The 15,359-nt window shown below is 55.3% G+C and overlaps 1 protein-coding gene across 5 annotated transcripts in view; it reads right to left on the bottom strand.

Annotated features, from left to right (window-relative positions):
- Positions 1-3,259: 3,259 nt before the first annotated feature.
- Positions 3,260-15,359, bottom strand: part of ADARB1 (adenosine deaminase RNA specific B1) — a 137,379-nt gene continuing 125,279 nt past the window's right edge. For 4 of the 5 annotated variants that reach the window (XM_049104654.1, XM_025462178.3, XM_049104656.1 and 1 more), the window contains 2 exons: positions 7,454-7,632; positions 3,260-6,685 (listed from right to left, as the gene is read on the bottom strand). In XM_049104654.1, coding sequence (XP_048960611.1) covers positions 6,506-6,685; positions 7,454-7,632 — 359 coding nt within the window. In that variant the 3' untranslated portion in view covers positions 3,260-6,505. The remainder of the gene's footprint in view (positions 6,686-7,453; positions 7,633-15,359) is intronic. The other variant, XM_049104657.1, reaches the window with a different exon arrangement.

Raw genomic sequence — 15,359 nt, 5'->3', positions numbered from 1 at the left:
TAGGGATATTCCAAAAGAAAAACACCGAGAGATAGAGTTGTAGAACATACCCTATGAGATAAATCACTGGAGGCAGCCAACATCGAAAACATGTAGATTTAATTTAATTGACCCACTTTATGACGTGCCATTGAAAGAACATGAGTCTCTATGCTGGTTCTCTTTGTAAGAAATTTACAAATTTAATGAAATGTGTAGGCAGGTGCTTAGGTTACTTACTGAGGAGAGTGATCTAGATCTTTGTGTATATGTGTACACTGAGTATCACTCCGGGAGCTAAAGAGTAAAGAAGAATCAGGTATAAAAATCATTTTAAGGGCAGCCCGGGTGGTTCAGCGGGTGAGCATCTGCCTCCGGCTCAGGGCGTGACCCCGGGGTCCCCGGATCGAGTCCTGCATCGGGCTCCCTGCATGGCGCCTGCTTCTCCCTCTGCCTGCGTCTCTGCCTCTGTGTGTGTCTCATGAATAAACAAATGAAATCTTTAAAGAAATCATTTAAAAGTCCCTCGTTCATTAACTCTATCAGTCATCATGTACGTTTCCTTTAGGTTTGATGAAGAAGAGAGGCATACATTGCTCAGGTTCATCCGTCTGGGGGCGGGCGCCGGCCTGCAACGTGTTTGCAGCCTAGTTAGAAGCATCCAATTCACCTGTAAAAGTCTATAAATGAGGAGAGGGGCCCGTGGCGCGTTTGCCACGAGTAATCAGATCGGCACGTCCCTGGGGGTGGAGCGAGGGAGGCCCGGGATGGACAGTCCCCGGCACGCCAGCCTTTGGCACGTTGCTGTTCCCCAGTCTTGAAATTCTGGGTTGTCGGGGCCACGCCTGGCAGCACAGAGCGACCGGAGTCCTGCCCAGCGCCCCTCCCGACACCCGGCTCCCCCGCCGTCCCCGGGGTGCAGCCCGCTCGGCTTGCTCAGGCCCCGGGGCTGCCGCTGGCAGTGGTCGCACAGGGTGCAGGGCCCGCGGCGGGCAGGGACAGCCCCGAGCGAGTCAAGCCGGCCCCATGCGCTGGCCTTTCCCGGGACAAGCGGACGATGGAGGCGGGCGCAGCGGGCAGCGCAGGCCCAAAGCCGCGAGCACCCAGATGCCACGTCACACGGTGTCAGAAGGTCTCTGCTTGGACTTTTCAGGTTGCTTGTGACAAGCTGCACACACAGGACGCGGGGAGAAGCTGACGGGCGCCGGCGCGGACCTACTTAGGCGACCGTCTCCTCTCGTGTGTGGGGTTTCGCGTGTCGTGTCCCGGGACGCTCCGGTCCTGGTCACCGAGCCCAGGCACGGCCCCGGCTGTGCTCCCACGGTCAGGCTCGGGTCCTCCCATTCTCTTCTCCTTCGTATAATTTTTATTTTCATCTTAGGCCCCGGGAGCATCTGCCCTAAAATACAGGCACGCGCGCTTATGGAGCCTCGAGGTGCACACACACGGGCCATTTCGCTTTTCGTAGTTGGGCTTCTCACCCTCACGTCCCGAGGGAGTGGCCCCGGGGTGCCGAGCAGCAGGAAGGGGTGGGGAACCGGGGGGGCCCAGAGCCCGTCACCCCCCTGTCCTTGGGTCTGTGTCCCCGGCCGCTGGCCTGTCCTGTGAGGTGATGTCGGGTATGTGGGGGAGCAGCCCGGCCCGCGCCCTGACCCGCCCCAGACGACCCCCGGCCCTTGGGACAGCTGCCCCCGCCTGTGGCACGTGCGTGTGCCGAGGTGTGATGTGAATGTGGCGGGTGTGATGGTGCAGGCCCCCACGGGGCGCCCCACGGAGCCGACGGCCCTGCAGGCATCTGCTGAAGCTGGGTCCCCCGCCTGCCCCGGGGCCGCGGGTGGTGACGACTCGTCTCCCCAGGGTGGCCGGGGGCGCTGCTGGCGCGCGGCCTCGGTGGGCCCCCACCGTGTTCCAAGTGCGGCGCCCGCAGTGCCCGTGGCGTGGGTGGGGGGCGCCCACGGAGTGCAGCCGAAGCCGGGGCGCGACTAGCAAATGGCCGGGCCGAGCCCGAGTCACCCGCGTCTTTAGCAGCAGGACTGCGGGTGCTCCCGCGGCTCCAGCCCGGCTCCCCGACTCTCGCACCTTCGGCTTTTGGCGCCTCGGCCGGCTCACTGGGGTCGTTCCCTCCGCCCTGATTAAGTAACTCATTCATTTTAATTATTTAAAAATATAAGTATGTAGCTAATATCAAAGGTCACTAAGTCACTGCTCATCCTTTGGGTCAGGCTCAGGGCCCTCCCCTCCCCTCCCCGGCCCCTGGCGCATCCGGTGCACGTATTTTTATTGTCCTTCCCCAGGGGAAGCCCCTCGGGTGCTGCGGTGCCTGTTGCGCTCAGGATCTGCCCCCCGCCCCTGCCGGGTGCCCGGGGACACGGTCAAGCGAGCGCCTCGAGGCTCATCCAACAGGCACATCCCCGGGGAAAAGCTTTCCGAGGGCGAACTTGCAGAGGGCATGCTGTCCCGGTCCCTCTCCGCTTAGTCTGTCTTTTTATGTTACATATTTTCATTGCAATTTATTTTTAAGGTTTATTTATATAGTGGAGGGGGAGGGGCAGAGGGAGAGGCAGAGAATCCCAAGCCGACTCCCTGTTGAGCCGGAGACCCCAGACGCTGGGCTCAATCCCACAACCCGAGACCACGACGGGGGCTGGAGCCAGGAGTCAGCGGCTCCACCGACTGAGCCCCCCGGGGCGCCCCGCATATTTTCATTTTAATGTTGCTTTTATTGTGGGAAAAGAACAGAATCAAGATTGATGCAAAAGTGGGCAAATTATTTGTTAAATAACGGTGCTTTTTATTCGTATGGGGATTTTGACCTTTAACAAACATTTTCCTGTTTCTTTTTCATTTCACCGTAGAAACGTCAGACAAATGGGGAAGCTTTAAAAAAGAAAAAAAAGCAAAACTAAACTGAAGTCACCCCGAGTCCCCAGTCGTTCACGCGAGACCTGACTCGGCCCCTCCAGACTTGCGCGTGTGCTTGTACGCAGAGCATCCGCGCTTCTTTACCTCGAAGTGCAAATCCCACCGGCCCCTTGGTCTATGAGGACGAGGCCCGCCCTGCACCCCGGTGCCCGGCTCTCCCCACCCACGTCCCCCCAGGTCGGCAGGTCAGTGGGGACGAGTGTCACCGTCCTCCCCAGGGGTGGGCGGGACGTGCACCCAGGGTCCCGGGGCTCAGGGGAAGGGCCTGAGCGCGGGGGCAGCGCCAGGCCGGTGGGGGGCGGCTGGAGGGGCGGGGGGGGGGGTGCACAGGGACAGAGAGAAGACCCGGCACGCTCGCTGGTGGAACACTGTGTCTTTTATTGAGAACATCTCCAATCCTTTGTCTGTAGGACAGCGTCTCATGCTTGGTTCCGGCTGGTCTGGGTGCGAGGGGGGCTCATGCAGGTCGTAACGCGTGGTATATACATCAATATACATACAGAGGAACCGGGGGCTCGGCGACAGGGGTGTTGGCTGAAGTACATTCATATAAAGTGTCCAGATTCTAAAATAAAACAAAAGCATACGACCCAGTATCTGGAGAAGCAAGCTGCTCACGGGCTCGCTCTGGGGACACTCCACAGACCGCCTTGAACCCTTCGTGGTCGCGTCCAGGGCACGGGCGGCGGCTCCTGAAGCACCAGCAGCCCACGGCGTGGCCAAGCGACACGGGCTCGTCCCCGCAAACGGCGACAGGTGTGCACGGCCGCACCAGAGGAGCCAAGCGTCAGGATGGAGTCCGACCCTGTCCTCCGCGGGGGCCCCGGGGCCGTGACCGGCCGGGTGGCTGGGGAGGGGGCACAGGACACGCCAGGCGACGAGGACACACAACACTGGACAGGCGCGGTCACGGCCACCCCGCCCTTTCCACTCACACGGTTTGGGGTTGATAAAAGGAATCTTTTGCGAGATTCTCTAATTTCACAGATTTGGGAGGTGGGAAAGCCAGCTGACTCTACTTCCCTAGATGATTTGGGGTCGGGGCGGACGGTCTGTGGACGAGGCGGCGCACACCGATCCCCTCGGTCTCCCCCCACCCCCCGCTGTTGCAAACGACAAGAAACACCGTCTTTACCACGAAGGCAGCGATCCTGTGGTCTGGGTATCGGGGAGCCCAGGGGTAACAACACATTCCAGAGACACGAACGCCTGCTGAGACGCTGGCTTGCACGTTTTAAAACAAAACAACTGGTTTTGATTTGATTAAATGAATCAATAAGCCTCTGATTCAGAATGGGACCTGGGGCTCTGCGGGGTCCCTGGCCTGGGCGGGGGGGCGGGGGGGGCGGGGCTGACGCGGGCGCAGGGACACCCGACCCCCCACCTGCCGCTGGCGGGACAGGTGCCCGCGGGCCTGGACACCCCACGAGGGCGGGGGCTTCCCGGAGCGAGCAGGTCGGGTTTGGCGAAGGAAACGGAAGAGAACCGCCCACCCCCCACCGGTCAAAATGGCCTCAAAATGGAAGATTTTTCGCAAAAATCCAGTCCTTGGCTGTGTCAGATCTTTAAGTCCCTAGAGTCCTGATTACGGGCGCTGTCGGGCTGGAGGAAGGCGCCCCGGGCACTGGGCCGAGGGGACCGTGGAAAGCGCTGGAGGAGCCGCAGGTCGGCCCCACTCTGCTCGGACACGCAGCCCCGGGCCGAGGCCCCCGCAGGTGCTCAGGTGCTCAGGTGCTCGGGGCCCTCCGTCCCCCGACGCCCGTGGGTCCACGCGGCGCCAGCACGGTCGGCCCCGCTCTGCTCGGGGCGCGGGGACCGTGCCGACCTCGCGGTCACCTGATGGGACGGAGGCAGCCGGACAGACCGGGAAGGGTTCGTACGTTTGTGCAACATGTTTCCACTCAACTTTTCATCAAAATCCACGTGTTTTTTTTTTTTAAAAACTAAGTCCATCTCCCAATCCCCATTAGAAAAAATACCATTTATAGAGAGAGTAAAAACGCAGCGGCTCACGGATGTTCCGCGCGCGGGAGCGTCTGCGTGGGGACGGCGGCCACACCAGCTGACACCCCTCCTGCTCGGCCACACCCCCGCCGCCCCACGGGGCCGGGCGAGCGCCGCTGCAGGCGGGCGGCTGGTGTGGGCGACCCTGCGGCGCCAGCCCCGCGGCTCCACGCGCCCCGGGTGCCACCGCCGGGGACCCGGCGGCTCCGAGTCTCCTGCTCTGAGCGCGTGGGGTGTGGGCGAGGGGACACCAGCCGCTGCGCTCCTGCTGCGCGTGCTCTGAGTCCGTCGAGCTGGGGCGGGGACCGCGTCTCTGCCTACAGCACCCACCAGACCCCCCACTTCATGCAAACGGGGCAGGAAGCCCGGTCGGGCTCCTGTCTGATCCTGAGTGGAAGCAACAAGGCAACTGGTGCAGATCGCTGGGCTCAGGCCGAGGCGGCCCCGGCCCCGGGCCCACACTCCTGACCGGCTGCTGGCTCGGCCTGGGCCCCCCGGCGGCCAGCAGCGCCCCTTCCCTGCCGTGACTACCAGCGTCCAGGCCCTGGTGGGACGACGCCCGCGGCGCGCGGCCTCACCAGCTCCCAGCCTCAATACTGACTTTCAAACATCGTCTTTGATAAAAGCTGGAGAGAATAATTTAAAAATACGCCGTCAGTGGCATTTCCTAAGAACGAGTCTATCTACTTAATCGATTCTATTTCCATCCTGGGAAGGTCTGGACGGCCCTCCACGCCCGTTAGATTCGGAGACAGGAAGAGGGGGGCTTGGGGCTGTGGTTTGTGCGGCGGCCCCTGCGGATCCTCCGAGACCCGCAACATGAAATACTGCTTGGACACCTGCCTGGGCGCAGGATCGCTGCCCGCGTGCTGCCTCTGATTATTTACAAGTGACCCAACGCACGTTTTCCATGATGCGAACCTGGGAGGACCTCAGACGCTTCTGGGGGCGGAGGGAGGGGTGCCAGGGCCCCGGGCCGGGCCCCCACGGACGCTGGCCGCCACCAGGGGGGCCTCGGGCGCGCGCAAGGCCGGCCCCGGGTGCGGGGTCCCCCGTGTGGGCGGAAGCCGCGGGCGGTGGCCCGTCGGGGGGACCTGCCGGCCGCGCGGCTGTCACGGTCTCCTCAGGCTTCTACTTCCTGCCTCTACTTTCTCACCTTCTCCACAGATAAATGCTCTTCTGCAATTAAAATAAGGTGGCCTAGGAGTGACTTGATACATTTACTTACTTTATAAACCACGTTCCTAACTCTGAATAAATTATTTATCCAAAAATTTCACACAAAGTAATTTCTATTTTTCCTAAACTTAAGGAAGCCCTACTCAGTAGAACTCGACTTCTAAACGGAAACGGGGATTGGAAGCAGTCACTGGATTAATTCGAAGGGGTGTGATGCTGCTGCGGAGGGATGCAGGTGGGGATGCTGGACCCCAACCCCCCCCGGACCCCCCCAAAGTGCACGCCCTGCCCCCAGGTCAGAGGTGAGGCTGCGGACACCGCGCTGGACGCCCAGCACCCCGCGTCCCCACGCCCGCCCCGGCTCAGACGTGGGGCTGCGGAGACCGTGCTGGACCGGGCAGCCTCCGCCCCACGCCCCCGGTCAGGGGGTGAGAGAGAACTGATCCTGCTCGGTGGGCTTCTCCACCCAGGCGCCCAGCCCTGCCTTGATGAACGCTTTGAACAGACACGCCTTGGCGGCCTGGTACTCCTTGGCCACCAGTTTGGATTCGTGGTACATGTTGGGTTTAGTGATCTTGGAGCGCAGTAGGTTGGAGGGAACCTGTAAAAAGTTAAAACACAAGTACAGGTGTTGAAGCAGTAACAGCAGGAAATAAAGCTCAGTGAGACATTCAAAATCTGGCGTTTTGTCCTGTGCCGGCGTCCGGGTGCCGTCCCGGGAGGGGCCGCGTCACCGGGGGGGGCCCCAGCGCTCTCCCCACGCAGACCCCAGGCGCTGCGGAGGTGCTTCCGAACCCACGAGCCGTCGGCTCCAATTTCAACGTTAATATTCTCAGCTATTTAAAAGCACAGCACCCCTGGGGTCGCGTACACGTTACCCCGGCGAGGGGCCCGGAGGCGCTGCCTCCCGCGGCTGCCTGACTCGGTCCGTGCGGCTCTTGAGACTAAACAGGGTGCAAGACCGGCAGCTCGGGTGCTCCTGCTGCCCCGGGACCGGGGCCCCGAACTGGGCAGCTTCCGCCGAGGGCGCCGCCAGCGTCGTAACAAGCACCTGCCACACCCGGTAAAGGAAATCTAGCAAAGTGCCAATGGAGCAGAGCTCCCGTGGGGAAACGGACTCTGCTGCCGCCACGAACAAAGGCCTAGAGGCTTCTGCGGGCTGCGCAAGCCCTGGCTCTGCCCTCCTCTGGGCGGAATCCTGCACAGAGGGCCCCACGGGGAGGCCGGGCAGGGCGGGGGCGCTCCCCGGGGCTGCTCGGGGTGGAGGGCCAGGGCCTCGCTTCAAGGTGAAAACAAAAAGGTTTGGGAGCGGCCGTGTGGACGGCGCGGGGCTTTCATGGGACGGGCTGCGGGGAGGTGGGGCCGGTACCTTGCCGTGCACACGCATCCAGCGACAGTACAAGGCGTGCTTACACAGGCGGGACGCACGGCCCAGCTCGTCCTTCCCTGTCGTGGCATTGATGACCTCAATGGCCGCGTCGCCCACCGTCCAGTTGACGCTGAAGTTGGGTGCCTTCCCCGGCTGCCGCGCTTCCGCGTTGCTGATGCCTGGAACAGAGGGACACGGGCCAGGTGACGTGGCGGCCGGCACCCAGCACGGGGCTCGGTGCAGCGGAGGACGCGCCTCGTGGGTGTGCGGCCCCCAGCCCAGGGCTGCCTGGGGATGCCCGTAACAGGCTTGACCGGGCCTGTGGGGCGGGCAGGGCCCCCCCAGAAACCTGGAGCCGTGGGGCACTGCTGAGCTCGCTCCGGTCGACAGAGCTAGGGGTGTGGGCGCGAGCCGCGGGGGGGTTAATTCAGGCCCCTCGAGGTTGTGCCCCCTCCCGAGCGCCCCGCAGCCCGGCCAGGCGTGGCCAGGCCTCCCCGCCCCGCACACCCTCCACTCGCCATACAAGGAGCCTGAAACCTTTCCTTAGAGCATTGAGATGGTCTTGGCTAACCAAGTCTCACTGGGTGGGCCGAGAGGTTTTTAGAAGACACTCAGATAACTGGGAGCTGAGCACTCACATCCCCCCATGGGTGCCCTGGGCGCGACCACCCAGCCTCGGCGGGGACACAGCCCACCTGGACTCAGACGCCCCACGACGGAGTCGGCCGGTGCGCGGCGCCCCGAGGAGGAGCCCAGCCCCAGCCCGGGCGGCCTGCGTGTCCTGGCGGCCGGGGCGCTGACCAAGCTCCGACCAAGCCCCCCCACCGGGCCCTCTCTCTACCCGGGCCCTGGGCGACCATCACCCCCACCGAACAGAATGGGAAGGCCCGGACCGGCAGGCTGGCCTGAAGGCCGGTGAAGCCGCGTCACGGAAGAGACCCCGGGTCTTACGGCAAAGCACACTCGTCTCAAAGCAGGATGAAAGTTCGTATTTACACGTCACCCGTGTCTGCAGTATTTCTTTAAAGGGACCAGAAGGTGTCTCCTGTTGAGTCCGTGCCCTTGTGAGCGGACACTGGGCGCCGGCTGTGCCCACACTCAGGACGGCGGGAGCGCCACACTCGTCATTCCCGGGCCTTCCCACCACGTCCACCTGATGCCCGCAGGCGTCCCTGCTCCTCACCTGCAAGGCCAGCCACTCACCGGTGCTCCCTGGGCCCTCGGGGCTCCCCGCAGCTCCTCCCGCGGTACCCGCCCCCACCCGCTGGCCGTGGGAACCCCGGGGGCTGCCCTCGGCTCCTGACACCCCCGGCGAGAGGCTAATTCGGAGGAGGAATTCAGGACCCCGCCTTTTCTGCTAACCTGCCGACGACTCTCATTCCAACACGTGGGCAGCGAGTTATTCTACTTGACGTAAACATTTCCACTGACGTGTAACAAACCACGAAGGCACAGCCGCAGGAGTTCTCACAAAGTGAGCAGCGCCCGGCATCCTGGCATCCGTCACCAACCGGCGCCCACGGGTATCAGAGCCTCCCTGGCTCCACGGGCGCCCCGCCCGGGTGGGACGGCGCCGGCCCCAGCACGCTGACTGGTGTTACACAAACAGACTCCCTTGTGCGTGGCACCGTTCACTCCGGGTGCGCTGCAGCCTGCCAGCCTTCCCGCCACACGGGACCCCGGGGCAAGCCACCTAGGCTCACTCACCTCGTTCTGGCTTCCAGTACTTGGCTGTCTTGAAGAGTGTGTGCGTGAACATTCCTGACCACATGTTCCCAGGCACGTATCTCTGATGGATACACACCAGGCGTGCAATGGCTGGGCACGTACATGCCGTTTGCACACGAGCAGTGAGGATACCAGCAAACCAGGTCAGGCTGACTAAAAAAGTCTTCTACTTAACCGTGTATAAATTTTACAGTGACCCATAAACACACCCCGCTGGATGTCTGGTGATAAGCAGGAATAATGAACCAATTAGCAAACTCACCTCATAGTTCAAGAAACCACTTAAAACACAGGAAAATCAAACTAAAGTTACAAACCAATTCCACAAAACTGCCTTCCTAAAAAGAAATCCCACTGGCTGGGACTGCCCCGAGGTCGAGGAACGCTCTCACGAACTGCGCGGCTGCACAGGGCGCTGGCACGGCCCCTGGTACGCACGTCACGGTGGGACAACACTCACAGCTTTTGGTTAAATTTTGATAAAACTGTCCCGTCAATAAGCAAAGAGCAACAGGAAGATCTAGTTAAGCCCCTCAAGGGAGGCCCGAGCTGACCAGGCAAAGGGAACCTCTGCCCGTGGGCCATCGGGAATGAGACCCGTGGCCTGCCTATGACTCCATTTCCCAACAAAAAAAGAAACAGGAAGACAGAGCCATCATGTATTTTTAAAAGGGTTTAAATCTTCATTACATGCTGATCTTGCTGAGACAGTGAGATGCGTGTGGCCACTCTTCCCAGGACAGGACAGCGGTAAGGCTCAGCCCGCTCAGCCCGACACCCTGGTCACACACCCTCCATCTCATGGCTGTGGATTTCCATATACGAGTTCCTCGGCCCGCCACAGCAGGTGGAGCGACAGATGGGCCACGGACACCAGGGTTCTGCTGTGTCACACAGCCCTCAGCACCTCCACCCCCAAATCAGGGCTCCTAGGGGAGGAGCAGCCCTGCGGGGCAGTTTCTCCTGCAGCCAAAGCCACCTTTCCTGTCATACTTTCCCTTTCGTCTGTTCTGCTGCTCTGAGTTCACCCTTGCCAAGGAAAGCACCTTAAATTCTCTCCCCAGGCTGCACTCTCTAGGGAACCCAGGCCAAGACTTGGAGATGTTATTGCAACTTCCAACCAAAACCAATCCTGAACAACCAGTTGGCTTGGATGCCAGGTGCACAATCAGGTCTAGACTGCAAGAGCATTTGTTTTGGAGGATGACACAGAAGGGACCAGTGTTCAAGAATGGGCATTCTGCTTTACTGTGAGTTAAAAATAAGTTCAGGCTTTTGTTTCTGGGTGAGATGGAGTAACAGCTGCTGGATTTACCCTCCTTACTAAAATAGTAGTGAACCAGACAAAATACATCAAACACTAGCCTTCGAGAACCTGGACATCAAGCAAGGAAGGGCAGTGGTTTCTGAGAGACGGGAGACATATGAAGTGAGCCCCATGAGTGCCCAGCAGCTGTCCTGGGGCTGTCCAGGCAGCACTGTGGAAAGGAGGAGCCCAGGCAGGTCTGCAGACTCCCTGAACCAAGAGCTCAGGAAACTAAGGTGGCCAGAGTCCACAGGATGGTGCACACAGGCAAGAGAGCTGCAGAGGGGCCCCCACCATCAGTGGAGGGCTGATCAGGGCACACACTGCTCAAGACTGGGCCAGAACTGCCTCAAAGGGTCAGAGAACATGCCTGAGGCTCACTCAGAGATGTGAAGAGTTTAGGTAAACAGCTGATGGTATCAACCACTGCATAGAAATATCTAGAATATAAAAAAGATCAGTGAACTTAAACACACAATAAAAGGAACTAATCAAAATGAAACACACAGGAAAGACACTGGAAACAAAGAAAACCCAGCAAATCTGTGATCTGTCAGACAAACCTATCAGCCTGACACCCAAGTAACCAGGTTCTGAAGGAGGAGAGAGAGAAGGGGATACAGAAAACATGAATAAAAATTCGCCAAATTTTATGAGATCAACAAATGCACAGATATAAGAATCTCAATGAAACCCAAGCAGGAGGAACGTGCAGAAAACCACAGCAAAGCACATCATGACAGGCTGCTCCATGCCAGTATGAAGAGAAAATGTCGAGCACGGCCAGAGGAAAAGTACCACATATGGAGGAGCCAAGATGAGATAGCAGATTTCTTACTGCGAACTGTGCACACAGCATGACAGGGAACAATATCTTCCAAGTGCTAAAAGGAGAAGAAAAGAAAATCCCACCATTTCAGCAAAAATGTATTTGCCCAGAAATATATATTTTAAAAAGGAGTGCAAACTAAAGGCTTTTCCAGACATCTCAAAGCTGAAAGAATTCATCAACAGAAGACTTGCACCAAAAGGAATGTAAAAGGAAGTCCTTCAGGCAGAAGGTCACAATAGGGGATGAAAACAAGGATCTACTTCAAGCAATGAGTAGCACCGAAGTGGCAAATCTCTTTAAAAGCTAACTGACTGTCAATATAACACAATATATTAACTATACTGGCATTAGAATAAAAAGGTTAAATTAACAAAATGCTAATTGTTGAAACAAAAATAATAGTGTAGCATGGGATTTTTGCCATATGCAAATGTTAAAAGTACCACAACAATACACAAAGGCCAGGAGAGAAGGAACTGTGAGTAGTCTACTAGGACTTGAGGGCAGACTGTGATAAGCAAAGGTATAAACCACTACATTAACAAAAGGTTAGAGCTAAAAGTCAAGAAGGAATTAAAAAGGAATAAGACATAATGCAAAGGAAGAAAAAGAGAAAAAGAGGATCAAAGACAATACAGAACAAGTAAAAAGTAAGTACCAAAATGACAGATTTAAACCTCACCATATCAATATCACAATAAATGTAAATGTGCTAAACACCCTAATGAACAGGCAGAGATTGTTAGTTGGGGAGGGGGATAGAGCAGGTCCAAACACGCTGACTACCAGAAACATGCTTTAGATACAAAATAATGTAAAACAGTTTAAAATAAAAGGATGGAAAAAAATACACTGCGCTAGCACTAATTGAAAGAATATAGGAGAGGATCCATTAATGCCAGACAAAAAATATTTCAGAATGAGGAACAATAAGAGAGATAAAGAAGATTATTTTATCATCTTTAAAGGATATATTTATTAAAAGGAATCCACAATTTATTAAAAGGAACCCATAGTCCTAACTATGCAACTATAAAATCCATCAAGTAAAAACTGAAAAAAGTTGGAAGGATAAATAGACAAAAGCACGGTATTTTCAATACTCTTGTCTCAGTAACTGAACGATGAAGCAGAAGATCAGTAAGGACATAAAAGGACATAAAAGACACGCACAATACACTCAACCAACTTGCAGACCACTCTACCCAACAAGCAGCAGGGATACGTTCTTTTTAGGTTTTCATGGAACACTGTCAAATATCTCATCCTGGTCTGTGAAACAAACAGAAATTTAAAGGATTCAAGTTAGAAAATGAAACTAAGTTAGAATCAACAACAGATTCATCTCTGTAAAATCTCCTAATATTATGAAACTGAATAGCAGACATCCAAATAGCCCATGGGACAAAGTCTTCTGAAAGGAGTGAAGGTGATAACACAGCATTGACAAAATTTGTGAAGTGCTGTGAAAGTAATAAAGAAAGGTCTCAAAACAACGGCCTCAGCTAGTGCCCTAAAAACTAAAAAAAAAAAAAAAAAAAGAGCAACTGGAACAAAGTAAGCAGACAATAATAAGATCAGAGCTGAAAGTGTTTTTTTAAAGAAAACCAGAAAACTGGGGGGGGGGGGAACCCACCACCAACAACCCATGAAACCAAAAGCTGGTTCTCTACAGAAAAATCCATAAAACTGACAATCCTCTAAGTAAATAGTTGAGGAAAGAGAAGACACAGAGCAGCAGTATCAGGAATGAAAGGCGTGGCATCCAGAGACACTCAGATGTTACTAGGATAATAAAGGAATGTGATGGACACTTTCATGGCAATAAATGCGACAACTGAGATGAAACAGACAAATGTTCCCGAGAGACATGAATCACCAAAGTTCACTCAAGAGAAGAACAGATAACACAGGTAGCCTACATCTATCCTGTTACAGATAGTGAATATGTAGATACTTCCTCACAGAGGAAACCTCAGGCCCAGATGGCTTCAGTGATGAGTTCGACCAATGTTTAAGAAAAAAATCTAAGGGCAGCCCGGGTGGCTCGGCGCTTTAGCGCCACCTTCGGCTCAGGGCGTGACTCCAGGGTCCTGGGATTGAGTCCCACATCGGGCTCCCTGCATGGAGCCTGCTTCTCCCTCTGCCTGTGTCTCTGTCTCTCTCTCTCTCATGAATAAATAAATAAAATATTTTAAAAAAAAAGAAAAATTCTAAACCAATTCTTCCAGAAAACTGAAGAGGAGGAAATGGTTCTCAGTCCACTTTATGAGGCTAGTATCACCCCTACGCCAAAAACCTGACAAAGATACTCAAAGGCAACTACAGGCCAGTGTACCACAGCTATAAATATATATATATTCTAAGCAAAATTTTAGCACATCAAACCCAACAATTTTTTTCTTTTTAAGATTTTATTTATTTATTCGTGAGAGACACACACACAGAGAGAGGCAAAGACAAAGGCAGAGGGAGAAGCAGGCTCTATGCAGGGCCTGACGTGGGACTCGATCCCAGGACCCCGGGGTCACGGCCTGGGCTGGAGGCAGATGCTGAACCACTGAGCCACCAGGTGTTTCACAGCTAACACCGCGCTTCGTGGTGAAAGACTGACCGCTCTCCCTGAGACCACACACAAGACAAGGGTGTGTGTGCTCGGCCCGTGAGCTCCACGTCATACTGGAGGGCCTGTCTGGGTGCCACGGAGGAAGGAACAAGGCCTCTGGACTATCAGGAAGTACTAAAACACAAGCAACGTGACCATCTATAAAGAAAACTCGGTGAAATTTATAAAACACCTATTGGAACTATTATCTCTTTATATCAGCAACAGACAACTGGAGACTGAAACAAATATGACATTTTATTTATTTTTTTAAAAAGGTTTTATTGATTTATTCATGAGAGACACAGAGAGAGAGAGAGAGATAGAGGCAGAGACACAGGCAGAGGGAGAAGCAGGCTCCATGCAGGGAGCCCGACACAGGACCCGATCCCAGGTCTCCAGGATCACGCCCTGGGCTGAAGGTGGTGCTAAACCACTGAGCCACCGGGGCTGCCCAGAAATATGATATTTAAAAAGCAGCATAAAAGATACAAAACATTTAAAAGATAAATCTGACAAAAGATGTGTAAGAAACGTATACCATAAGGGGCTAAGCACTGCTGAGAAAAAGGAGAGCCTAAAGAGGTGGAGAGGCATCTGTGCCGTCACCCAGAAGGCTCAAAATCGTTAAGATGTCACTTCTCCCACAAATTGATCTACATGTTCATTGCAACCTTAATCAAAAGCCAAACAGGGTTTTATATAGAAATTGATAAGCTGATTATGAAACTCCTGTGGGGGCACCTCTGGGTCTCAGTCGGTTAGCATCCAACTCTTGATTTCAGCTCAGGTCGTGATCTCAGGGTCACGGGATCAAGCCCCACGTCAGCTCCATGCTCAGCACAGAGTCTGCTTGTCCCTCTCCCTCTACCCCTCACCTCGCTCATGCTCTCTCTCTCTCAAATAAACACATAAAATCTTTAAAATTGCTATGGGGCAGCCTGGGTGGCTCAGCGGTTTAGCACCACCTTCAGCCCAGGGCGTGATCCTGGAGTCCCAGGATAGAGTTCCTTGTCGGGCTCCCTGCATGGAGCCTGCTTCTCCCTCTGCCTGTGTCTCTGCCTCTCTCTCTCTCTCTGTGTGTCTTTCATGAATAAATCAATAAAATCTTTAAAAAAATAAAAAAAATAAAATTACTATGAAATGCAAAAAGGACCTATGTGGCCAAAACCACGTTGAGGAGGAAATACAAAGTTGGAGAACTAATTCTACCCAATTTGAAAACTTACAATAAGACTAATAATCATGACGGTGTAATATTTGCATCAGGACAGACTGTGTGGGTTCCCTAAAAAGTTAAAAATGGAGCTAGTCTATGACCCAGCAATTGCACTACTAGGTATTTATCCATAGGATACAAACACAGTGATCCGAAGGGGCACCTACACCCCACGTTCCCAGAGGCCGTGTCCACGGGGGCCGCGCTGCGGGAGGA

Source organism: Canis lupus, chromosome 31 (assembly GCF_003254725.2).
Source record: "Canis lupus dingo isolate Sandy chromosome 31, ASM325472v2, whole genome shotgun sequence".
Classification (NCBI taxonomy): domain Eukaryota; kingdom Metazoa; phylum Chordata; class Mammalia; order Carnivora; family Canidae; genus Canis; species Canis lupus.
The sequence above is the reverse complement of the archived record's forward strand: the minus strand, read 5'-3'. Positions and strand labels throughout refer to the sequence as shown.